Raw genomic sequence first — 27,386 nt, 5'->3', positions numbered from 1 at the left:
AAGATCAAGAAGAAGAGAAACAAAAGGGCTCAATTTTTGTCAGTTACAACCATATCATTACGTGCAACAGGCAGTGGAGCCAACAGGCAATGAAGCCAATGAAAGCATACGGGTAATTAGTTGTGGTTTAAATTGAAATGTAGAAAATTAGGAGGAAAAGGGAAAATGAAAATGGATGAAAAGATAACTTGTCATCGGTGGGAGATGAACCCGCAACCTCTGCATTGCATGTATTTTGCACTACCAGTTGTGCTACGACAAAGGCCATCAATCCATCCTCTGACTTGGGTATTTGTGTATGCTATATGCAATGAGTGTTAGCCAGTGTCACTCAGGTGCATAGCGGGTGGATGTGGAGCATCCTTTTTTTTTTTTTTTTGTGGCTCAATAGCATAACACGTGAACTTAGAGAGCAAGCACATGGCTAATAAACCCTTATATTCTACCTAATGTCATCAAGGCTGCCAGATTCGAGACGCTGCTATGAATGAACAAGAAGAGAAACAGAGGGGCTTGTTTTTTGTTAATCACAACCATATAAAGCCAACAGGCAATAATGCCAACCAAAACACAGCAATAATTAGTTGCTGAAATTTAAATGCCGAATATGAAAGTAGGTGCAAAAATAACTTGTTGCCGGTGGGAGACGAATTCACAACCTTTGCATTACGTGTGTGTTGCACTACCAATTGTGCTTTGGCAATGGAAATCAATCCCTCCACTGACTTAGACATTTATGTGCACTGGATCTTGCCCTGGGAATGTTAACGAGCGCCACTTTGGGCCATAGTGAGCAGGCGTGAAACATCCCTTCATTTTTTTTTTTTTGCCCAATGGCGTCACGTAAGATGTAGACTTAAGAGAGCAAGCACATGGCTAATAAACCTTCGTATACTGCCTAATGGCATCAAGGCTGCCAGATTCAGAAAGATTATGCATATTGTTCTTTAGGGCACATGTAGTAACAAAATAATTATGAAGATCCAGTGCCAATGCTAGAATATACGTGAAGCGAAGCTCTATTGAAGAAGGGAGAGTAGAAAATATTGAGAAACTGCCGAGAGTCATCAAGCCTGCTGCTAAACTCGGGAGGAAAGGGAAGGGGAGAAAAATAGGGACTTAGGAGTAATGATGAGGACAGGCAGGAGGATGCGATTATAGACAGGTCGAAGGGCCTGTTCACAGATTTGAATTTAGACCTGTTCTAACTAAATATTTTAAGAAAGCCTTGATGCCTTGTTTTGTTGACATGACCGGCCAAGGGCCCAGTAACACTATTTCACTGACTGCTCTTTTGGTAATTGGTGCTAATGAAGAAACAAAAGCATGCTGTAAACAGTCATAGTGGTGACAAGCAACAAGTATATGTGCTACACTGTCTCAAGTTCGTTGCACACATCACAGTCTGGCGAGTCCTCAAGTTCGATGTGATGTAAATATTGTCAAGCTAATGCCATTGTCTGCCCCCTGATACAATGTGCTGTAAACTGTAAACAGTACTCTACTTTTAAAGCCATGGCACGATAGTGTGTATTTGCAAATAAGGCAGCATAGTTGAGGAACAAGTGCAGGCAATGCATTGATTAAAAGCTCCCGAAAAGATTACCAACCTGAGCTGAAAGCCATTATTCTTTTCTTTTGCTTTCGCCCCAGAGTGAAAAAGAGTAACATTTTGGTTCAGTTCCAGCTTTAGCAAAAAATAACATGTCTTTCCAATTTTTTGTTCAGTTCCTGTTCGATACCCTGGTTTTGTGTTTCTTCTGCTACTGAGCTGTGTATTGCGACAGTGTCACGATTTCATCTACCATTAAATGTTTTTTACCATTGGGAAACTTTAAGAATGCAAATATTGATACTTTCTTGAGCAAGATATTGTGTAAACCATGCTGTAGTTGCATGCTTACTTGCAGTGTAGTTTATACTGTGTTAAATATCAGTGACTAGCCTAAAGGTCTACTTTGTTAACATTGTGTTTAAATGTTTATTAAAATTCCTCTTCTCAGAAAGAAGCTACTGACTCTGAAGTGAATGTGCCTGTAGTGAAAGAAAGTGAGCCAAAAGTAACAATCTTGGAAGGGTGTCGCCCAAGCCCTTCAAAGTCTCAGGTAAGAGATGCTAGTGGTTACTTTTATAGAGCATCATACTACTTTTAAGCATCACCCACACAGAAGTTACGGAATAGCAGTTTCTAGAAATGTAAAGGTTAGGTTCGTGTTGTGGGGATGTTTGACTCTTACATGCCCCCTGAGGTTATTTTCCCCGCATGGCTCTCACTTTTCCTGTAATTTGGGCTTGCCGCGAAGCCAAGTGCCACTGGTGGTTGGGTGTAGTTACAGAATAGTACAGAATACATTTTTTTTTAATGCGAGGATAAATGCCTCAGGGCATACAAGGGTATGGGATGGGGGTGAATAAGGATGATTAAATGAATGAAAAAAGATTTGCTGACTTAATAAAGTCCAAGAGGGATCGATAATGCGGTCCCTGCGTCCAAACAGTGTAATGGCTCAGATTATGCGGCGAGAGTCCCGTACAGAATACATAGTTACAGAATAGTGTTGTGCTACTAATGCCACCCTACAACAGGGTTACACAGAGGCAAAAGGGAGTAGCCGCTGCCTCTTTGGCTTGGGGTCGGCAGTGTGCAAGGACTTGTGCACCTGTCGGCACGCTCTGCGGGACCGTTTCACGAGGCTTCAGAGCGGGGCACCAAAGTGAGCGAACTCAATCGTTCGAATGCATTATCATTTACGTGACCGTACACGCCAAGAATTAGGCGTTAGTGTCCAGCATGGGAGCAAACATATGTTCTCAATATCCTGTTGCAGTGAGTCAGGCTTCCTCGATTCGTCCATGCCCATCGGAATGTTCAGTTCAGTAATTCGGCTAGCTGGCATTGGCGTATGAAAGGTGCAGTAAATGCCTTTGTCTGCACTACTGTGTTACTGTTACTTTGTCACAAGAGCATATTTGAAACGCCACAGTGTCAGTATTCAGGCTTTAATTTGAATTATAACAATAAAAATGGCAACTTTATGTGTCTTAGCATGCTTAGTTTCATATAACATATAAAAATTCATCCCATACGACATCAGATTTGTAGTTCAAGGCACCTTGCAGGTCATTTTGCCTATCTGAGAATCTATGATGCTTTCTTTTTTCTGCTAGATTGGACATCAAGTAAGGGTCAGAACTGTGCATAGTGTGAGTTTAGTCAGTTTCTAAATGCTTATAGTTCTGTATTTTCTAAACCAAAATTTCTGATGTCAATAAAAGTGCTGTGCAATTACTTCTGATAGTTTGACAATGGTTGCATTAATTTTTCCTGTACATATCTGTAAGTCTCAGAAAGTTGACTGTCAGCCGATTGAAATGAGGGGATTGCTAGAGGCCTACATTTTGAGTACTACTGGTCGTACCAAAAATTCTAACCGTCGTTAAATGAGCACGGAGATGCCTCTTGAGCTGCCAGAAATCAACCTGTGCGAAATGTGCACTTTCACAGCGCTATGTAATGGTGTTGATGTGGATGGCCTGGTAAACTTGCTGCTTGCTTTATTGGAGTTAGTTCTATGCTGCATTAAAATGTAGAAACATGTGAGCACCAGTGTTGGCGTTCAGTGCATATTAGCGTAAATTTTACAATCTCTGCCACCTGGCAGACTTCAGGAAATAGTGGGGAACTGATAATGAGGATATTGAGGAGCTGTGACTGATTGCTGCTGACTTCGAAGCAGCACTTTGCTCTGCAAAACAGTTCTTGAAATGTACATTGTGGGATTCTCCTCCGTGCTCTTGGGACAAAGGAACGACAACACAGTAGTGCTAACAATCACAAGGGCATTTATTGCACCTTTCATAGATCAATGCCTGCTAGCCGAGTTGCTATCCACAAAACATGCCGATGGGCGCTCGACAAATCTAGAAGTCCGACTCACCGCGACCGGATAGCGAGCGAATATGTTCGCCCCATGCTGGATCCCAACGCTTGGTCATTCGCGTGTACGGTCACGCGGACGGTGGCGCGTTCCAAGGCGGCCACGCGAGGTGGTCTCGCAGAAGCATGGGTCGGCGGCGCGCGGGTCGTCCACGCTGTTCGCCGACCCGCCGGGAAAGAGACAGCCTGTTCTCCCCTGCGCCCCGAAGTAACCCTGCCGTGAGGCGGCGTTAGCAGCGCAACACTCGCGCCATCTCTCGCACTGCGCCCCAACCACATCGACCGCCGCGGGCATCACGCAGGCAACGCGGCGAAGCCGGATTACAGGAGACGCGCCATGTGGGAAAAACATACCAGGGGACGCGCGAGAGTCCGCATCCCCACAACATGCAGCAGTGACAAGGCTACTTTAGAGCACATATTAGTCTTGCAAGATTGTAGGCAGGGTGTCTACCAGCCGGGATAGCCGAGAAAACCGGGAATTCTCAGGGATTTTGAGTAGTCTGGAAAAACTCAGGGAAAACTCAGGGAATTTGTGCCTCTATCAGGGAAAATTAGCTGTAATTTTATTGAAAGGGTCGAAAGTCGCGGTAATGCCGGCTCGAGTAACAGACAGGAATCGTAATGAATCGTCTTTGACACCCTGTCGTTGGCTGGACAAGTTGCCAGTGTACAGTCAACGACCGACTTTTCGGATTCCCGATAATTTGGACGGCTTCGCTGCACCACCACGTACCCCATAGAGTCAATGTATCAGAACGTCTGAAATTTCGGACGCAAGAACTTTTCGCCGTCCAATTTTCCGGACGTTTTGCCGTGACCGCAGGTCCGAAGCGGCATTAATCAAAGCCACCACCGCTGCTGCCATTTTGATTATCTCGCCGCCTCAAACCGGCTCTGTCGCACGCAGATCTACTGGCAGCCGTAGCGACTACTGCTGCAATGCTAGGCCTAGCAACTTCGACATTCGCTATGAAGCTTCTTGCCGTTGGGTGCCGTGTTTTTTATTGAAAGAATTCGCCGCTGTCAGCAATGGCATGGACTCTGCCTTTGTGGTCCTCGCGATTGGCTTAGGAGCTTGGAAAGCACGTAGCGTTGCATGATGCCGGTTCCTGAAAGTCAGCTTTGCCTCTGTACGGAAATGTAACTTAGTGAAGCATACACAAAAGTATTGCAGTGAAGCATAACAAGCGTGGGAAGGAGCTATGCCATGAGACAACGTATGTATTCCTTAATTATACACGCGTGCACCTGGTATTTTCTGTCACAGTATGAGCACCGATATGCCTAATAAGTGTACAGACAGGCCTTCAGGGCATTTTCGAATGTGCCTGTGGCGGTTTGAGCCCTTAAGGGCAGTAAATGCCATGCATATTTTTTTCCATCTGGCCGATTTTTCGGACGTTTTCATGGCCCCTAGGGAGTTTAAAAAATCGGATGTGGACTGTGCAAATGACCAAGAAGATGCTTAAAATGGTCCGTGGGGCGAATGAGTGGCGGAAGGAGGACAAGAACAGAAAGGACCTACGCACTGAGGAATGAACGGGAAAGGAAGCGTGCTGCCGCCGTTTTGAAGAAGCTTGAGCTCAAAAAACAGTGTTGGCTAATGCCGAGATGCAGGTGTCTCTCATCCAAACCAAAATAAACTCTTTAAAACAGTGAAACACAACACTGAGGCATCATGCGTGGGCTGAGAGTATGTCAGGACAGTTGAGGTTGACTTACGAGCTGTTGAGAGAGAATCTCAGTTGTGACAAAGTTCGGGCCCCATACCACTGAGCTTGCTATCAGTTGATAGAAATAGCTCGTATTCAAAAATATTTGCTTCTGTATGCATCTCCTTTTTATTCATATTTGAGAATATCCAACTCGGTATGCTTACTAGAGAGTGACAGCATAGGGCGATATGGTTTCAGCCCGCCTTGACATAAAACATAGTTCTGCATTACTCAGGGAATTTAGCAAGGGCACTCAGGGAAAACCTGGAAAACTCAGGGAACTTGAAAATGTCAACTTGGTACACACCCTGGTAGGACAGGGTGTGATAAGATAAGGATAAGGATTTCCAGTTAATTAAACGTCTAATTATGTGCACATTTTGAATGCATCCTCTTGTTTCTTACTTCGCTAATTGTAACTTAGCTTTCACTTATTCTTGTAATATTGAATTAACTAAAATTACAGTAAATACCCTTTAACTCAAAGCTGTAAAAACCACAAAAAATTTGATATGTGGAGTTTCAGGATAAATGAAATCATGAAGATAGAAGCCCTCTGGCCATATATAGACCATATGGAGCCTTTCCAATATTCCAAAATACCGTTAGTAATATTTTTTGTCACTTTTGCATGCATCGGCACTAGCGATGTCTGCGTCTACAGGCAGTGGTGTTACTTAAACTGTGCCATGGCAGCATGCTTGTAAAATAGTGAAGATGATTGATCCTAATGATATATTTTAAGCCAATCATTCAAGCATAACCATTTTCAGACGTCCAAAAGGCTGACGCTGCTACTTTCCGCATTGTAATGAATTTCAGACAATTCAACTTCAGGAACTGAAGCTACGAATGAGCATAATTGTATTGCCTTTAGCAGCCCACAAGTGGCACGGCTTTTATGCTGCACCATCATGCAAGAATGAAGAGATTGCATGAAGCCGTGACCTCGCTGAGCTGCTGTGGGCTCACATGTTGGCTTCTTTTGGGTGTAGCACATGAGCTGATCGCACCTGTTCAAAAGTGCCAATCATCTTGCCAGAGGTCATGTTAAATATGCTGCGACCACATTAATGCATCACTGACAGTGTTCCAAATTAGAAGGGAAAGAAGAGACTCTCAGCTTGCTGCTGCCACATGAGGGTGATAGCAAGTGCGTGCGACTGGTGGTAGACGGAAAGAAAGGGCAAAAATATGTGGGAGGCACGACCTGGTGCAGCGTCTGGCTGGGCTAGCGAGCTTCTACTGGGTGAGAAGTGAGTGCAAGCAAGGCTGCTGACAGTGTCCTGTTGTCATTTTCCTGGTATATTTGTAGACAAGCTTCTGAGATATCTGCAGTCCGGCGCAAACATTTTTCGAGATAAGAGGGGCGAAATGTATGGGTTAAAAACACGGTCAGAAAAATATCTTGATTTAACCTATATTTTGAGATATCCGAGCTTGAGATAACAAGGGTTTACTGCAATTGTTCTTTTTTCTAATTTGTTAATGAGTCTAATTTGCCAGACTTGCATGACTGGAAGTGTTTGTCAGAGATGTGTGTAACAGTGAGCTTGTTATGAAGGCGACGTTTAGCTTTTAAGTGTGAGACACGTACTTATCCTTGCAAATTTGTGTAGAAGACGCATACTACCTGAATGTGGAGATGTGCAGTTGTCGAGAGCATGTTTCCATTGGTAATTATAATCTTGGTTGTGTTGATGTAGACACTAAGGCGAATTTGTTCATGCTTCCTTTGTTTCAGGGGGAATTGGCCGCGAGACCAGCTCCAAAGGCAGATGATGGAGTTAAGAAAGAGGCACTGACAGATATTTGTATGGCCACCTACCTTGATGTGTCTGTTATGAGGTGCCTTTTCATCTCCCACTGGCTGGAAGAAGGTGTGCATTGGGCCTTGCAGTTTCTTCTAAACAGGTATGCTGCAGTGTAGCTTTGAATTTTAGTATGCTGCAGTGTGGCATTTGAATTTTAAAGCAAAGCTTCTCCCCACTTTGTTAGTGCTTGATGCTGCTGTCTTGCTGATTGTACTACAACTTGGGCCAAAGGGCGTTTTCCACTGGTTATCAGCCCAATTAGGCAACTTGGGCCACTGGGAATTTGCGACTAGGTAGTGCCTCTGGGTATGTGAACCTTCTTGACCAGTCCCCTAGAGTGGTTAGGTGCCACTGAGTAGGTGCACAAATAGAAAAATAGAACAAGAGGCAAGAGATGAAAAAGTCGGAGTCAAATGCAGTGGAGAAATGAATCAAGGGATTGAAATGGGACCAGAGCCTGCATTGAGAGCAAAGTGTTGTGCTGCTTAGATGTGAAGAAGAAGTGAAGGAGAAGTGAAGGGAATACATTTCAGTACACATCAAAGAAAGATTCACATATCCCTGATTCTCACATATGCATGGTGCCCATTGCATTCTTTTCGTTATGATCAGCGCTATTTTTCTAGCCTGCTGTGATGGATTGGTGATTTGACGGTTGATACTGTGACACTTTCGAGGCTGGGCTCTGAGTGCCAAACTTGCTGCATTTGGACAAATGTGGCTGGATGTCCAATTTTGGCAGGAAGAGGCCAATTTCTTAACTTTGTTCAAGCTGTCATATGCTTTTGTTGAAGTGAGATGCCGCATTATATTTCCATAGAAATTTGGTTAATTTTAAAATTTAGTCTGCAGTGAGAAGCACCTAGAGTAACATGCAGGCACTGGGACCTCCTCTCGGAACATGAATTATGCAGTATTTCTGAAACATGCATTGCTCCAGAGCTGATTCAGGGCCTGATTTCATTAACTTAATTCAGCTTCCTTTAAAAAATTAAGGCAAGGTTGCTGCTTGTTTCTAAATATAAATAATAAAAATATGCGGATTCCATGCACTGTGGGAATCGATGTAAGCAAACCTATCTGTGCTGTTTGCTTTGATTGACGATAATTAGTGGTGATGTTGATGGCAAATTTTTAATTTCTTCAACGTTTAGTCCGACACAAGAGTGGTGAGTTGATGTTAAACGTTACCTTCCGTGTACCACTGCTGTTTGTCTGCGTAGTACACAGAACACACTGCGGAGGTGCTTGCTTGAGGTGGTGTTGTGTGCTGTACTTCATAACCTCTGAGAGGGTTGAGCATATTCATTGCCTTTCATGGCACATCACATTATGGCAGAAGCATTAAACCTTTATTGAATTATGGCACTGTACGTGCCAAAACCACAATCAAATTATGAGGCACGCCATAGTGGCAGACTCCGGATTAATTTTGACACCGTGGTGTTCTTTAACGTATCCGTAAATTTCGCCCCCGTCGAAATGCGGCTACCGCGATCGAGATCAAACCCGCAACCTTTAGCAATGCCATAGCTGCAAAGCTACCATGGCAGACACAGAAGTGTTGATCTGACGTGCGACCGCTTCCGTAGTGTCGCCTAGATGCGACGGTGCACTTTAATGCTGCTCTGCTTCCACATGCCCTGTGTAAGTTGTCCATTTGAGAAATTTGCATGGGATTTATTTTTTCAGAAATAGTAGAAATGTATCATACAATACCTTGACTTTAAATTTATCCTGTTTGCCTTCAACCGCTATCATGTCTATAGTAGTAGCGTTTCCTTGCCTTCTCACGTCACCTTGTCCCTATTCCTCCTCGCCCCCCTTGCGTGGGAACTGTGAGTGAAAACTGGCAAGGCTGTTATTCACTTGCTTTGCGGCTGCATTGGTTCTGCCCATTCTCCGGCTCCTTTTCCCCCTCCTCTCTACCATTCTATCTAGCTTCCTTCTGAACTTGCAAGTTAGCAGAAAGGTAAGTGCTGCAATTTCTGCTATGATTTTATGGGAGGTTACGAATAATTACAGCTGTCACATTACAAGTGATGACGATGCGCAGGGAGCTCCAGAGGGCATTGTGCACATTCAACGCGGCTCAAAGGTCTAAGCGAGTTTCTCGCATCGTCTTTCCTCTCTGCCTCGTTCCTGTCATGTATAACATGCTCTATAAACCACCCCCCGAAGTGGTGTGCCAGACAACAGCAACAGCAGCAGCAGTGGGAAAGTCGGAAGGAAGAGGCAACGAAAGCTTCGCGTTAGTATGTATGTGAAGTTTGTATGAAAATTCAAGAGCCCTGTTTTTCCATCGTGTAAGCTGTGGTCTTCTTCATATTGTAGCATAAATGTTTCGTATAATATTTATGTCGGGAAGGTGTTCAGCTGGGGTTTAATCTTCATCTAGGCTGTGCGAGCATAAATTTATTCTCTTCGGTTACAGGTGAAAGAAATACCTAGTATTTCTAAAAAGGGAGTCGAATTTCATGCCTGAATGTTAGAGAGGGAGATGGTTAAAGGGGCATTATTTATTAGTTGCGGCATTCATTTTGTGCATCCGTAGCTTTGCCAGGGGGAGCTATCGCTTTTGAAAATATCATCTTCAACGAAGGCAGTATGTGTACATTAATGAAAGAGGACATGATGGAGGAAGTTTTATTGGAGCAGCGGTACACACTGTTAAAAACTCGGTAGCATCCATTTTGAAGCACCATGTGGCAAGAACAATGAACTGTGAAGCATGTTTCATAAGTGCACATTAGCTGGAGTGATGGGAGTTCAGGGCCCACCTTCTTTTGACACAACTGGCTGACGCAGACAAGGTGTCTTTTCTGTACACCATGTATGTTTAAGCAGGTTAAATTGGAATTCTCAGAATTGCACAATACTGTGCTGTGGTTGTGACGTCGAGAAAGAGACATGCTATGGAAGTTGCAAGCTGTGAAAGTAAAGCCCAGCACACAAACTGAAATCAAGTGAGACGCCAGAGGATCAGCTGCATTTGGCTGCTGTGAGCAAAGCTCAGATTTCAGAGGAGTAATTAGCAGTAGCCCCCAAATTTGGTAGCGGTCACATTAGGATGGGGGCAAAATGTAAAAACGCCCCTGTACTTTGCATTGAGGTCACATCAAAGATCCCCTGGTAGTCAAAATTAATCTGGATCCCCCACTACAGTGTGCCTCATAATCAAATTGTGGTTTTGGCATGTAAAACCCCAGAACTCATCAGCACCCAAATTTGAAAGTGAGACAACAGAAGTGTGCATCATGCAGGTGAGTGACCTTGTGATTTTGACATATAGGCAGGGACCAATCTGTCAGACATTACTGAGGCGACCCTGTGTTCTCCTGGTGTGTTTGAGCACTGCACTTTGCACACACTGCTGTTGTAGCTGAATACCTGCAGACTTTTTTAACATGACAGGTCTATAAGTGTTATTGACAGGCACCTTAAAGCAATGCTTTCTTTGACTCTTTCTTCGACTTTTCCACTGCTGCTTCTGCTGCTGCTGCTGTCTTGCACACCGCGTAAGGCGGTAGTTCAGAGCATGCATATACTTGGCAGGAGCATGGCAGAAAGGAAAAGTGATGGGAAATACGTGTTTTGACCTTTCTATCATGTCACATGTGCAATAACCTCGGGAGCTCCCTGGGTGTTGCTACAATACCTTCTTGACAGCACTAATTATCTGTGACCACACGCAAAAGCACTGCAGAAACTGCAGTGATTACCTTTCTGCTAACATCCAAGAGTCTACAGGAGAGGTAGACAGAAGGCTGGAGAAGAGGCAGAGAATGGGTAGAACCGATGCAGTCACGAAACGAGTTAATGACAACCTTGTCACTCTTTGCTGGCAGTTCCCATACATGGGGGAGGGCAGGAGAGGGAAAGGCAACAGGAGAAGGCGAGAAAACGCTACTACTAGACACTACAGTGGTTGCGGGACAACCTGTATAAATTTAAGTTCAAGGTACGGTATAGTATGTTTCTGCTACTTATGAAAAGTAAACACCATCCAAATGCAAATGGACAACTGACTCATGGTGTGCAAACTCAAAGCGTTCACATTTGAAATCAACACTTCTGTGCCCGCCGCGGCAGTTTCGCGGCTGTGGCACTGCTTGAGGTTGTGGGTTTGATCCCGACCGCAGCAGCTGCATTTTGACGGGGGCGAAATACAAAAACACTTGTGTACAGTAATCCCTCGTTATAACGAAATTGCTTTACTTTATCGTTTTATTCGAAATTTCTGCTGGTCCAGACCCAAACACATGCATTTTAAGCTACATTACTAGAAGCGCATGAAGAGCATAACCCACTTAGAGCGAAGTGGCGTGTGGAGGCCACCACCGCTCAGCGGCGGCAACCCTTTTCTGCATGCAGTGTCGAATTAATACCACCAATAAATTAGTTTCATGCAGGCACAAAACAGGCCACAAAAGTACCAAACTTACGACCGATGACCGCCTAGTAACGGGTACCAAGCAAGTGCCGAGTGCTCCCAGCTGTTTACTGTGGAGCGAGCAGAAGCTGTCAAATTCCATCGTGCAGCGTGTCTGAACCTTTCATCTCGGTTGCAATTGCATCGCTGGCGTCTCCTGTGATAGAATCCACACGAAAATAAAGTTTTTCTGACGCTTTGCGTTGCCAGAAAACCGCAGTCTCTTGGATGCTCAAAAGTGGCCAAAAGACTGCGGGCAGACTTGTGCCATAGCATTCCATGGGGTACGCTCGATGAGCAACGTTTTACAGTTCTAAAGAGCATTTCTGGTGCTGAAACATGCCGAAAAGTACAAAAAAAGTGTCCCTCCGATTATAAGTGCCATGTACGACGCGAGGAGTTATGTTAACAAATAGGGAAGAGAACTTTGGGGAATCTGGTCTTGCCACTCGCTATAATTGGCTTGCATCACAATAAAACACTGCCACTAGCTTCGTTGCGCTTTTGACGGTGCATATTGACCGACAACTTGCCGAAAACACGAAAAATCCGAGCGTCACCAGTGGCGAGTGAGGCTGTAAACATGGTGGGTCAGTGCAAGCTGGTGTTTCCCCGGCGATTTTCCCGAGCCGGTCATGCTCGATTCGCACCATCCTACTTTAGGCAAATGGTCTAAATGCGTGGTAGGGTCATTGAATTTTGTTCCTAGACATTTTTCAGTGGCGCGGACGCGACAGTGTGCGAACACCGACACTCAGACCGTAGAATTAGCACAGTTTCGCCCACAATGGTGCGCCGGAAAAGTTTTGCAAACTTCACGGCTGCACACCTCTGGAAAAAATTGCCCAGTGATCATGCACTGCAAGACCATTCACTTTTCATGAACGCGCTGCGTACCCACAATGAGCGGCTTATCGTTTTTTCAGCACAACACACACAACCTAAGGCTCGAGCCACGGCATTTGCGGTGCTTTCCAGTGCAATACTCTCATAGTCTTCTGTGACCTCCACACCTCTCCTATAAAAATCGGCACTGCCTTCCCTTCCTCATTTGCTCTCCAGTCACTCTCACTCGCCTTCATGTGAACTCCTCACCTCTTCGCTGCCAGCTTTGACGTCGCTGCTCCTCCAAAGCTGCTCTCTTCCGGCCTGCCCTCCCGAGCACAATCTTCCACCAAAGGGTTTCATGGTTCCTGCTTCTTGGTTTCCACAACTCCGATCACCTTTCTTCTGCCACACGTGAAGCCAATGCCAAACTCACCATTGCAACCATTGCCATCACCAGTGTGCTGACGAGGAAAGTGAGATGCCCTGAGGACATTTTGAAGCTTCTGCGTTCTGCATTGCGCACCATGTTCAGTCACTTTCGTGCTGACGGCACGTGCATTTGGATCCATGTGGCAGGCCATATAATTGTGTTTTTTGGAGTGCTTCATTAGGTGTGCCTTGCGTGTGCTTTTGTGGTCTACAGCGATAAATGGCTTTGTCAGTCTCTGAGCGAAAGTGTCTAACTTCTAACGTCTAACGTCTAACGTCTAAGTTCTGCTGATAGAAGAAGTGGAAAAAGGCAGCTGGCAGAAAACTGACATTGCAAAGAAATTTGGCATACCAGTTTATACTTCATCAACTGTATTGAAAAACAAGGAAGCTGTGCTAGATGGCTTTGAAAAGAGCTTCTCCGTGAAGAGAAAGAGGAATCACGATTTGAAATACCCTGAAGTGCACTTCTACAGTGGCTGAAGAACACCTGGAGTGAAAATATCCCCGTACGTGAACCTGCACTTGCTGCAAAAGCCGAAGCTCTTGCCCTCCAAATGGGCCATAAAGATTTCAAGTGCAGCAATGGCTGGCTTGAGCTGTTCAAGAAATGACACGGCGTGACCTCAAAGTCTTTCGTTGGCGAAAGCGCAGCCGTGAACTGTGACACTGTAGATGTATGCCGCCAACATCGGCTCCAAGCTCTACTTGAAGAGTATGAAGACAAAAACATCTACAACCTAGATGAGGCTGCATTTTTCTACAAGATGCTATCGAATCGCATGTTCACTACCACTGGCGGATCCTTATCCAGAGGAAAACAGAGCAAGGATCGTGTCACGATGCTGTTTGGTGCTGTCGCACTTGATGACGTGCTACATGTTCGTCCCGAACTTGTCCTTTATTTCCGCACAGCCAACCAAGCACACCACACGACCACCCTCCGAGTCCCCGTGTTTGCCCCTCTCCTCCCACACACTCACTCACTCCCGCCGCTGTCTTCCCCACACTCACGCCACATCTTCTCCGCTCAATTAACTACTGTTGATCCCACGCTTGACCTCCGAGAACCTCCTCATCGCAGGTCTTGGGCTCGCTTGCCCTGGCCCTTGTGCGTCACAGTGCCAATGCAACAGGTGAGGACAAGCTTCTCTTGTTGATACATACTGGGGAAGACGGAGAAGCTGTGGTGCTTCCAAAATGCAACTATTCCCAAGGAATGCATCTACAGAAGTAACAAGTGAGCATGGATGACTGCTGCTATTTTTGAAAACTACATGCGCTTTCTGGATAGATGGTCCGACGCAAAGAATCGGCAAGTGCTTTTCATAATTAACAATTGTCTGAGCCACAGGAACATCGACAACCTCAAGGTGATCGCTGTGGAATTTTTGCCTGCAAACACAACCGTGGTACTGCAACGGTTGTGTTTCAGGGCATCATTGAGACCACCCGGAAGCTGTACCGCAAGGCTCTTTTGCAGCGCATTCTCACAGTGTGTGACGCCAGCAAGAGGTAAAGCATTTATTTGCTTGGTGCGATCCATTTGCTGAACTTTTTATGGAAAGAACTCACACCTTCGAAGGTCGCCAACTGCTTTGTGCACGCCGGCTTTTCCTGCGCCGTTGTCAGTGACCCTGACGATGACCAGCGTGATGATAACCGGACTTGCAGCGATCTGTACGAGGCTGTTCGTAAAATTGCTGACCAAGAGGTAGAAGGCGACTTCGAGACATTCGGGTTGGCTGACACTGCTGCTCCTGTGGTCACCCCAGCAACGGATGCAGAGATACTAATTGACACCGTTGGTGGTCCTGATGAGGATGAAGAGCCGGTGGACAAAGAGCCACGTGAAGTGCCAACCATGGTGCAAATGCGGGAGTACCTAGATCTGCTGCGAAATAAGGTTGAATGCATGGGCGGTGACCATGACCTCGTGCAATACTTGGTCAAATTAGAGCAAGGGTTGCTTGCACCCGCTAAGAACTTGAAAAAGCCAAAGCTCATTGCTTTTTTTGCACCTGAATGAAGTTTTGCTTCACTGAATACATTGTATTTTGACTTCCTCACAGTTGCAGCACAATTAAAGCTCAACTGCTTTAGCTATTCTCGAGTGGTCGCTGATATTGGATTACCGCTTATAACGAATTTTTTTTGCGATCTCGCTGATTTTGTGATAACGACGGATTACTGTACGTGGGTGGACTTAGGTGTGTGCTAAACAACCCCGGGGGTCATAATTGATCTGGAGTTTGCCACTACGGTGGGCCTCATAATCCAATTGTCATTTTGGTGCATACAGTGCCATAATTAAATTGAAGTTTAACACTCCTGCGACAATGAAATTTGCCATGTGAGGCAATGGCAATGCTAACCTTCTCAGAGGTTATGAACAATTGTGCGCAACAACGCCTAAAGGAAACACATCTCATTGTGTCTTATTTGTACTACACAGACAAACAGCAGTGATTCATGCAAGGTAACTTCTAACATCAACTCACCACTCTTGTATTGGACTAAGCACTGAAGAAATTAAACATTCGCTGTCAATGTCACCGAAAATTATTGTCAATCAATGCAAACAGCACAGAAATCTTTGCTTACATTGATTCCCAGTGTGTGGAAGCCGCATAATTTTTTTTCATTAGTACTGTTCTCATGTTGTGCAGCTTATGGGCTTACTGATAATAGTTGGCAGGCGAGGCACTCTGTGGCATCAAATTTAATCAAAATGAAGCCTTGTTGTCCAAGTATTATTTCTAGTGTGTGTTTGTGTCACCAGTTGGCGTCAGTGCTTTGGGCGCATATATATTTGATGGTGAATAAAGCCTGTGGGCATTTGCTCGCTAGGGGGATTCGTGCATAGCTCGTTCTTGCGTGAATGCTACATGGTGTCAGAAGTGGGATGGCCATAAATGACACTGCCGATGCCGGCGCTGCTCAATCACTCGGAGCCGTGCTACTGCCACCTCCACCATTCGACTTTGACTGCCCAAGTACTTGGCCGACGTGGCCGCTACAGTTCGAGGACTTTTGTTACGCAATGGTACTTTCTGCTGCAGCACAGGAAGTCTGGGTCTGGTCTACGCTTTACTGCATGGGGCTGCAAGCGAGAACAATACTTGCATCAACAACGTTGTCGGAAGAAGATGCCAACAATGTAGCAGCTGTCAAGAAGGCATTCATCGAGCATTTTGTCCACCCACTAAACAAATTGTACGAGTCTGCCCGCTTCACCGCTGGATGCAGCAACCGTGTGAGACCGTCAATGTATTTTTCACCGCGCTTTGTACCTTGGTAAAGCGCTGCAACTACTCATTGTCTGTTGTTGAAGAAAGGCTTGTCTGAGATTGTTTCATCGTTGGTTTGCTCGACTGAAAGCTTTCGGATCAACCCTGTCAAATCTAGAAATTAACGTTGCAAGGCACGTTGACTCAAGCGCGCCAGCACGAAGACACTGATAAAGAATGCAGAGTTCATGACAGGAGAATCGCCTTTGCTTGCTGTCAACGCTACCCAGATGCGCAAAGGGAAGCTAGTGTCTGTTGTGGGGTTCTCCTCCCGTGCTCTTGGGACAAAGGAACGACAGCACAGTAGTGCGAACAATCACAAGGGCATTTATTGCACCTTTCATAGATCAATGCCAGCTAGCCGAGTTGCTATCCACAAAACATGCCGATGGGCGCGCGACAAATCTAGAAGTCTGACTCACTGCGACCGGATAGCGAGCGAATATGTTCGCCCCATGCTGGATCCCAACGCCTGGTCATTCGCGTGACCGTACACGTGAACGGTGGCGCGTTCCAAGGCGGCCACGCGAGACGGTCTCGCAGAAGCATGATCAGTGCACGTGCGGCACAGCACGTCCGCACTGCTTGCTGTCCCGAATTAAAGAGGAAGCGCCTTGTCTTTTGGCGCCTGACGGCGGCGTTAGCAGCGCAACACTCGTGCCCTCTCTCGTACTGCGCCTCAACCACTCCGACCGCCGCGGGCGCCAGGCCACGCGGCGAAGCTGGATTACAGTATACGCGCTGTGCGGGAAAACAACATATCAGGGGACGCGGGAGAATTGCGCATCCCCACACTGTTGATAAGACTGGTTCGTTCTGGGGGTGTGCTTCACATCTGCGTCCGGAGTGCTCTGCTCTTCATGCGCCCTGCAACTTCTGTGGCACGAATGGTCACTTTGAAGTTGTCTGCATGAAGAAAAAAGCAGGTGGAAAGCTCAAACAGAAACCTTTGGCCAGTTCGGTGGAGCTTCATGCCATTGTGGAGGGCCATCGACCGAATGCGAAGTTCATTGAGGTGCTCGTCGATGGACGCGCCCTGTCGTTCAAAGTGGACTCCGGTGCTGAAGTTTTGGTTGTACCATTTGTGTTTCCTGGCATTCCATCCAATCTACAGGAGCCAGAGGCTGAACTTAAGGGGCTGTGCAATAATGTCCTACCAGTTCTTGGAACCTACAGTGCTATTTTGTCATGATGTGGCAAGTCTGTCAAGCAACAGCTTTATGTCTTGGTAGCACGCACAGTTCCTCTGCTAGGCTTCCTGGCGATTCAAGCCCTGGGGGTCTGCAAGTTTCTAGACCATGTCTCAGAGGCTCCCTCCGGTGAGCTATGTCTCGACCCGGTCCTTTTCCAAGGACTTGAAACGCTTCCTGATGCCTACACTATCTGGCTGAAACCCGATGCGACACCGTTCTCATCAAGTGTTCCCAGACACCTGCCGCTACCACTTCGGGATGCATAAGCTGGAAAGGAATGGCGTGATTCGTCCCATCGACACACCTACTGACTGGTGCGCCAGACTGGTTGTGGTCCCCAAGGCTACCGGAGGCTACAGGATTTGCATGGATCTGACCCACCTTAACAAAGTCATTCTGCGGGAACGCCATATGTTGCCCATGGTCGAACAATGCCTTGGTCTGCTGGGTGAGGTCACTGTTTTCTCAAAGTGGAATGCCATGTCGAGCTTCCACCAGGTCAAGCTGTCTCCGGAGTCGCAAGAATACACCACGTTCAAAACCCCATTCGGTCGTTGCTGTTTTCTCCAGCTTCCATTTGGGATTGCAACTGCTCCAGAGTATTTCCAGCGGCAGATGTCCCGCATCCTGGAAGGCCACGCAGAGGTTGTGAACATGATAGACGATATTCTAGTCTTTGGCAAGACATGCGTAAAACATGACCTTCACTTGCAAGAAGTCCTAAATTGACTGACGAATGCAGGGGGTCACTCTAAACTGCAAGAATTGCATCATTGCAGCCAGCAGAGTGAAGTTCCTTGGTGTCATTGTCATCGCAGAGGGCATCTCTCCTGATCCAGACAAGGTCGCTGCAATAAAAGCCACGCCGGTGTCGTGAGATGTCACAGGTGTCCATAGCCTCCTCGGCTCCATAAATCACATTTGCCAAGCGTTTCCTGCCTGGCATATTGGAACTGACCGCACCGATCCGAGCTTTGCTGTTTAAGGATTCTGAGTGGGCTTGGGGCCATGCTCAACAGACTGCTTTTTCGAATCTCAAGGAACTGCTCTGCTCTGACCTTTGTGTTGCTCGGTACAACATGGCATATAATACAACAGTATCAGCTGATGCCAGCTCCTTCAGTCTTGGCGCTGTCCTGTTACAAAGCAGCCTTCTGTTGAGCGCCAACCAATTACCTTCGCGTTGCGGTCACTCACACCAACGGAATGTTGGTACAGCCAGACAGAGAAAGAGGCTTTGGCTGCATGCTGGGCTGTGCTCCGTTTTGAAGAGTATGTTCGTGGCCTAAAGTTGTTCCTTGAGACCGACCACCAGCCACTCCTGGTGCTCATGGGGATCATGGATGTTGACTTGCTGCCTCCGTGGATTCAACAGTCCCAACTGGAGCTGATGCACTTCCAGTACCAGGTGCTGTGTGTACCAGGCAAGTTGATAGCCACGGCTCACATGCTCTCACGTGCACCAATGGATGGTCCACCGCCAAAGCAAGCTGATCAAGTCGAGTTTTGTGGGAGAGATTCTTTGCTCTCTCCTGAACTTTGTCGCCACATGTCAAAACGAGCTCCGCCATGCCCAAGGCAATGTTAAATGTAACCTTCTGCTGGAATACTGTACGAAAGGCCGGCCCAGGCAGTCAAGGGTGCCGCTTCACGTTAAGAGGTACTGGCAGCATTGTGGAGACTTCAGTATCTGCAAGGGGTGCTTCTAAAAGGGGTTTGAATTGTGGTGCCGTTGACTCTTGAGCATTTCATACTCGATCTCATTCACGATAGTCATCAAGGTGTTAACCGATGCAAAGCCATCGCTCGAGAGTCGGTGTGGTGGCCTGGAGTAAACAGCCATATCGAGACCCTCATCTCTAACTGCACCAAGTGCGCAGAAACCTGTGTCAAACGTGCAGAACCAATCATGCCTTTCCAGACTCCAAGTCTTCCCTGGGAGGAAGTGGGAGTAGACCTTTTCCACCTGAAAGGTCAAGATTATGTGTTGCTGGTTTGCTACAGGCCACGCTTCCCTGAAGTCATCGGTCTGTGCTCTATCACAGCACCTGCCGTCATTACGGCCATCATGAGCGTCCTTGCGCGCCACGGCATCCTTAGTGTTGTCCACAGTGACAACGGTCCACAGTTCTCATTCAAGGACTTCTCTACCTTTGTGCAGGCTCACGGGTTCAGGCATGTCACCAGCAGCCCACATTTCCTGCAGTCCAATGGCAAGGTGAAAAGAAGGGTGCGGACCGTCAAGGACTTACTGCACAAGGCAGACAATCCTTTTTTGGCACTGCTGGCCTACAGGGACACTCGTAGTGCCAATGGAGTCAGCCCTGCACAGCTTCTAATGGGCAGACGCCTGCAAACCAGAGTTCCCAAGACGTTGCAGCAGCTCAAGCCAGGCTGGCCCTCGTCTCTGTCTTTTATCTGAAGTGATCAAGTTAATCGGAAGAAGCAGGCATGGGACTTCAAACGGAGGCATGCAGCTCAGACATAACGCCCACTTCAGACTCGTGAGCAGGTTTGGGTGCATGAACTAAACAGTCATGCAATGATGCTAGGACCAGCTCAATGTCCCCGGCCTCGCGTCGTGGAGACCCCGAGGGGAAATCTCCAATGTAATCAGCTACACCTTGTCCCAGTGTGCAGTGACCCGCAGTCTGGGAGTCCTGCCGAACCTGTCGTCGGTGAAGAACCCGAGACAAAGCCGTCATGCAGGAAAACTCGCGCAGCGGGATCGGAGGTAGTTACTTCCTTCCCGACTTCCCCGGCTTCATCCCAGCCCAGTTCACCCATTCAAGTGTCGAGATTTGGAAGACAGATCCAGAGGCCGAAAAGACTGAGCTACTGATTGGGTGGAACTGCGCATACTGCATTTCCTGAAGAAGGGGAGATGTAGTGTGTGCATGTGCCACCAGTTGGCATCAGTGCTTTGGGAGCATATATATTCTATGGTGAATAAAGCCTGGGGGCATTTGCTCGCTAGGGGCCTTGGTGTACGGCTCGTTCTTGTGTGAACATCACATTATTGATTGCAATTGAAAATGTGATACATAGTGTGTTCATAGCATATATGGCCCTGTGAAAAATGTCCACAGGCTTCTTACAATGAGTGGAACATACAAATGGCGAAAATTATAGAGCTGTGCAGATGTGATTGTTCAGCAGCTGTGAACGCAGAACATGACAAAAAAAATGGGGCAGGGAATACACATCTGTAGTGTGAGAGGCATTGCATTACACACATTGCATTTGGCAAAAGTGAAGACGTCGCCAAAGGCAATTTCTGCAAAATGCAACACATCCATGTCTGTCCCCATGCAGGTTGCAGGGCATAGCAGAGGAACAGGCACGTGAGGTGCGCCCGCGCAAGCGGAGCAGTTCATTGCCTGTGCCACGACCAGAGCCCCCACCACCGCCTTCTCCAAAGCAGCGGGAGCAGCCAGCGCCACCATCCACACCTCGTCCCCTGGGCAGCTATGTGGCTTTGGGCAGAGACTCGTGCCCAAGCCCGTTTCTGCGTGGCCTGCCCCTGATGCACAGCCAGGGGGGGGCTGGTGGTGGTGGTCCACCAAGCCACCACACCAGCATGCAAGAGCTGCGGCAGCAACAGCAGCCACAGCCACAGCCGTTTCCTCATCGCTGCATGGCATCCCCGGACTTGCGCCGGTGTGCCCTGCTGCCATAGAAATAGCCTCCATTCTCGATTCTCTAAAGGAAAGCATAGAAAATAGGTTGGGGCCAACAAAAATAAATGCAGTATGTTGCACTGAACACTAACTATAGTCAAACGTCGTTATAACGAACTTGCATCTGACGCGAAAATACCTTCATTATATTCAACATTCTTTATAAGCATGTAATTATTACATGCCGATATGGATGAGTAGCATTTTATGTTTACCTTTATACATCTGATAATTTGTTATATCCATGTTCATTATATGAACATTACCATTATACTGTAGTCGCCAGCACCATTATAGGCAGTTTTGGGCAGTAACTATGGTGTCTGCATTAGGCGACATGACTACATAATTGTGAAGCTAAAGGTTGCTCTAAAAGATCCCGCAGGTGACAAGATTTCATATGCAAGGACTATGCCTAGGTATGTAAGCTCAAAGAGAGTTTTGCCATTTGCACACTGTTCTCCGTCCATGCTGTTGAAGATCAGGTTCTTCCCCTATTGAAACAGTGAAGAATGGGAATGAGGCCTGACACGAGTGTCACTGCTCATAAATGGGATGGCAGAGAAAAAAGTAGAGGCCATCGGGGATAGCAGTATTTGTAATGCAATATTGCTTACCAAAATGGCCACCTTTCGCCAAAGGCTGTGTTTGTTGCCTAGCCCTAGCTGTGCACAAAAAAGTTTAGAGTGTCACAAATATTGAAGTAACAAATTGAAATCAAGTTTACAAGATCCACCTGCATTTGCAGGAACAAACGCCTCAATCGAGGTGACCTGCGAGCTTTTGTGGAAGAGGGGCTGCGTCTCTCAGAGCGCATCCTGGACCGCCTGGGCCGGGATGACGACAACGGTAGCAGCAACGTTGGGAACCACCACCAGCACCCAACCATCGAGGTGGCCGTAGTGGGTGCCGGTGGAAGCAGCAGCACCACCACCACCACAACAACCAACAACAACACCCCGGTCACTTGTGCCGTGGAGGAGCCTCCAAGCTGGTCTGAGCACCCTCAGCCAACTGACAGCCATTCCTCAGCACGTTCAGTCGCAGTTCCACGGCTGCTTCCCCCGCGCCCCAGCTCGGCGCTGGGCCTCCTGAGGGACCCCGATGATGAAGAACAAGTGTGCTCTCCCAGATTCTCGGCGGCAGCATTCTTCTCAAAGTCGGAGATGGTACGTGGCAAAAGCCTGCCCAGCATCCACATTGAGGAGCCACCTGGCTCCAGGGAGCCAGTTGCCATGGCGACCATTGCAGTACCGACCAGGGAACCCCCTGGGGCACCGCGTAAACTTCCTGCGGTGCACACGCACAGTGTGCCCAACCCCATCATCACGGTTACTGAGCACTCCCCTGTGGCATCCATCCAATTCTTCATCAACCAGGTGAGACCTGCTGATCCTTTGAACTCTTCTCTCTGCTGGCCAGTGGATGAGTAAATTGGATTTATGGTCGCAACAGCTCAACTTTCACATTTCACCATGGGCAAAATATGAAACCTTGGGTTGAAATTTTAATGCAGTTTAGGGGACTATGTTTGTCGGAAAAGTTGTGTTAATTGCTGTGGTACCTGTTACATAGCTTTATTGTGTGCTTGGTTTGGGCTGGAGAGCCCGTCTATGCCGATTATAATGGCCAGTATTACTATCTCTTGCTGTATTATTGTGAACTTTGATCGACATGAAAGCTTTAAAAGGATTATCAGCACTCTTCTAATTTCTAAATGTACAATCACTGAAAAAAAATTTTCATTAATGATCGCATAGCATAATAGAAGTGACGTGCACAAGATGATTACAAAAGCAAGAACTGTGCTAGTGATCCTCCCACTGTCTGCAAAACTGACACACTAGCACTGGATTTGATGCAATATCTGATAACTTGAAGCATTATTGTTATTATTTGGCAATCTTTATAGCTAGGCTGGCATTTATAAACGAAACCCTTGTTTGCACTGCTGCTGCCGCCTTTGTCAGCATGCTTTTCTCTTACTGAATGCATGTTCCGAAAAATGGTCATGAATTGGTCATGCCAAATATTTTGTGTGGGTCAAGGTTATCACATTATGAAAAAAGTTTAACTTGTGCCGAGTGGCTGAAGTAATATGAACCTCATACAAAGAAAGCATTTGTGTTTTAGCTTCAACTCAACTGGTGGCATCCCAATTTTCACGTGTTTTATTCGTGTGTTGTGTCAGTGGGGTAAACAGTACAACACTCCTTTAACACTGCTTTTATGGCTTTAAAAAGCTGTGGCTGTGGTCGCTTAGTAATCTTAGTAATTTTTGTGTTGCACCATGTCACAGATTCAGGTTCTGAAGAAGGAAGAAAGCAATGTCTTTTGCAGTGGCAGCTGGCAGTGCAGATGTTTTGGCATACCGTGCAAGGTGGTCGACAACAACAGTCACCCATTGGTTGCTATCAGGAGTGCTCTTGAAGGGGCTGCAAAGATAATTCAAATGCAATTGAATGGTTGGGCAGGGCAAGGTAAAGGTTGAACCATTAGAAGCCAATCGAACCGTTAGAAGGGGTCTTGCACCTCTGATGCTCGGGGCATGTACTGCCAAAAGAAGTATGGCAGTTAACATGTTCTATCAAGCTGAAGTTTTTTTATTTCTTTCGTGTACATTATAAGAGAATTAATAAGGTTAATTACACTTGGAAGTCCCAAAGTTAAGAAACTGTTGCAACATCAGTGACATCTAAGGTAACGACAGTATTATTGTTGTTGCTCACAAATTTAAAAAACATGTTACCATTCCTGCTTGCCAGTGTAGCCATTTGTACACATGCTTTGTCGTTATACACTTTAAGCTTGATTATGGTTGTATAATTATTTGGTTGACAAGCATATTTTTAACAGTTCTTCCCAGTTCATTACTGTGCCATAAACCTTTAAGGATTTGCTTAGCTTTATATTTTTTTATATTTATTTCAAAAATTCTAGTATGAAATGGGCAAGTTCAAGCAATTAATTCTAGCCTGTGTACACTGCTTTCTTGTGAGTGTTTAGTACAATAATTTACTGCTCAGTGACCTTGCAATTCTTAAAAGTATTGTTTTAACATTACATTTCATTATGTGCATAAAACTATGCGAGCACTTTCTAAGAACACAGAATTTAGCTGAGCACAAGAACTCGCACAACACACAGATGTATGTAAGTGCTTGTGCTCTGCTAAGGCTAGTATCAGTTTTGTCTTGACCTATAAAACAACTATTGACTGTGGCTTTCTAGTTGAATATGTAAATTGAAAAAAAAAAAGAAAAGAAGACATGTGCTCCAAAAAAGGTGTGTCTTATGCTTTTGCGCTTCTGATTTCTTTCTAGGACTCAGCTGAGAGCCCAAAAGAGGAGACTCCTCCGAGCCCAATTTTCATGCCACTTTGCCATCAGCTTTCTATAACACGAAGCCAAACTGACTCCAACATAATTTACAGCAGTGATGATTTCAATGAGGCATCTGGCTCAACCCACTATATTACTCCTGATGGCAGAATTAATCTTTCTGTAGTGTTAAAGGTAAGTCAGTATTTTTTTTACTTCATTTTGTCATTGTTAGGTGTGGTGTGCTTATTTTGTTGCTAGGATAGCATAGCTGAAATATTTTTTTCTTTAATGTGTGTGCAATATCCAAGTGCATAGTTGGCCTTGTAGCAGACAATGTACTCAGGACAGCCATTAAGATTTTAATAATATTACAAGGGTATCAGCTATTCACTCAGTACAGTATGGCAATGCTATGGTTATTAAACAGGTGTAGCTACACCCACGAGCTAAAGTATACAAACTGCAGGCTCGCTGAAAAAGCTTAATTTATTCATAATTCGGATGCACATACTGAAATTGACGAGTGCACCAGAAAGTTTGCAACGCCAAGTTTGGACTACAGTCCTCTATTTCAAGTTACATTCATAGGCAGAGAAGAAAATTGGCTTTATTATGGAATTTCTGGTCCATATGCTTTTGCTTAGGGAAGTGCGTATGTATGTGAAAGCACAGGGAATATCGATGAGTCTGTCTTTTGTATGTGTTGCAATCTTTCTGGTTGAAGGGCAGTCCATAGTCACGCATAGAAAAGTAGAATTAGCATTAGCCATCTGTTCCTGAATGTCAGAGTGAAGCACTTCGCTTTGCCCTGTGGAAGAGAGCATGCTAATTGACGTCTCCCATCGCCAAGGCTGTCCATGCTGTCACCTTGCGAGACACCAGCTGCTCCCTTCGAGTGTGTGGAGTTGTGGTGAGCATCGTGGAGCTGCTTCTTAACTTGGGTGTGCTGCCCAAGAAAGTGGGTCGACCCGATGAAGCAAGTGACCCCTGGGGACTGGATGACTTCAAGCCAAGCAGAGCTGAAGCGGAGAAGCGTAGTGATGAGCTCTCCACACACAACCTCTTTGTGGACAGCATCATCAGGTACATTGACTACCATTGTGCATTTATGTTCACGTTGCATGTTGTTGGATTGTCACATCAAGCAGTAGGTGATATTTGTATATTTATGTTTGTCAAGGTCAGCACCTGTAATGCAAATTCTAGCTATCTAGTGGCACTATCTACTCTACTTGTTTGAAAGGTAGCAACAGAGACAGTTAGGTGCTTTCTCAGGTGTCCAAGGCATCTGATTTGTACCCCTCATGCGCTGATGCTAAATTCGTAGTGGGTCATGGGCAAAGTGCTGCCATGACTAAATGGTGGTGCAAGATATTCCCATAAACTTACATTCTTGTTATTATAGAACTCTGGTACTGACAATGCATGAGCCATTACTCAAGGTAGTTAATCAAGCACTTGATCTTTGTCTTTGTGATATGCGCTTGACGTTGGTCTTGTGATGTGAGACATGCTCGGCGAATGCAACACAAGCTCAAGAAGGAACAAGCCACAACCCGGAAAAACAGGTGGCGGCAAATTGAAAACGGAGAAGAGAAGGAAGAAGAATGTGTGCGCTGCGGGGGTTTGGAAGACTGGCGACAAGGAGGCACTGCCGGTTCGTGGAGCGGAAAAAGAAAGCATGCCTAGGCAGAGCTACAAGGCAGCCCTGCTATTCCAAGGAACCGGACTCTTCTGGGGATGTCTACGGACAACAGTTCTTAGTCGAGCTTAGCCTGGTGGATGGAGCTGACTGGCCAATCAGGCGAGAGGACCTGAGCTTGCCCCGCAACCTGGGACCCGCTGACAGTTACTGAGCACTGCTCCTATGCTCTGGCCCGACCGACGCTTGCCAAAGAGTGCAGCTACGACTTGTATGCCAACCGTTGCAAAGTGCTGATCCAGCACCTGGCCTTACTGACGTCTCCCAGAGAACGCAGCTGAGACCCTTTCATTGACCGTGCTGGTCGCGACTATGAAGCTTTGTGCTGAGGCCAGCAATCAGCAAGGGACCTTGCGGTTCATCCACTGCCGCGTCCTCGGCAACTGCCCCTTCATCTAGGCTGACGCAATTTTTCTCGGTGAACCCGTGTTTATACCATCACTGTGACTCTATGGCTTACCACGTCGCTAACAGGCAGAGTAGTGAAACATTTAGAGCAAGTCTATAGTTTTGATCCCGCTCTGCTTATTGGCTCCTGCCAGCTATTACTATAACAATCTTTACTTCTGTAGCTTATATAGCTTATACGATCTTATGAGAGTGTAGTGTGAAACCATAGCATTTCATTTGCAAATTATTCGCACCAAGGTTGCCCTGGCGTGCACAATTTCTCATAAGAACCCGACATTACAGCCTTTGACAGTCAGTACTCGGTCTCCTTGAGTACTGACTGTCAATCTGGTTACTTCCAAAAGCACTCCCATGTTGCAGTTAGGGAAGTAGTTAGTGTGTCAGGGTCAGCATGAATGTCAAAAATGCTTTGTGTTGTACTTGCTTTTCCACAGGTGATGCCACAAATAGTGTTAAGCTGTGACAGAATTAGAAAAAGTTAAAATTCGATCCCATGCACATGTGGGAATCAGTGATAACTGAAGCTTTCTTTGATATTTGTGGAAATGTTAAAGCCGAGCCAGCAAATGTTCACGTTCTGCTTCACAGCAGTCCTAAGATGTTCTTGTCCCACTCGACACTTCTTTCAG

The 27,386-nt window shown here is 46.3% G+C and overlaps 1 protein-coding gene across 1 annotated transcript in view; it reads left to right on the top strand.

Moving 5' to 3' along the window:
• unc80 (unc80, NALCN channel complex subunit) overlaps positions 1-27,386 on the top strand; it is a 178,872-nt gene that overhangs the window by 13,157 nt on the left and 138,329 nt on the right. The window contains exons 8-13 of the mRNA XM_075681230.1: positions 2,004-2,105; positions 7,400-7,569; positions 20,957-21,301; positions 22,070-22,700; positions 24,645-24,836; positions 25,495-25,727. Of these exons, the coding sequence (XP_075537345.1) occupies positions 2,004-2,105; positions 7,400-7,569; positions 20,957-21,301; positions 22,070-22,700; positions 24,645-24,836; positions 25,495-25,727 (1,673 nt within the window). The remainder of the gene's footprint in view (positions 1-2,003; positions 2,106-7,399; positions 7,570-20,956; positions 21,302-22,069; positions 22,701-24,644; positions 24,837-25,494; positions 25,728-27,386) is intronic.

The sequence above is a fragment of the Dermacentor variabilis genome, chromosome 2 (assembly GCF_050947875.1).
Source record: "Dermacentor variabilis isolate Ectoservices chromosome 2, ASM5094787v1, whole genome shotgun sequence".
Classification (NCBI taxonomy): Eukaryota; Metazoa; Arthropoda; class Arachnida; order Ixodida; family Ixodidae; genus Dermacentor; species Dermacentor variabilis.
The sequence above is the reverse complement of the archived record's forward strand: the minus strand, read 5'-3'. Positions and strand labels throughout refer to the sequence as shown.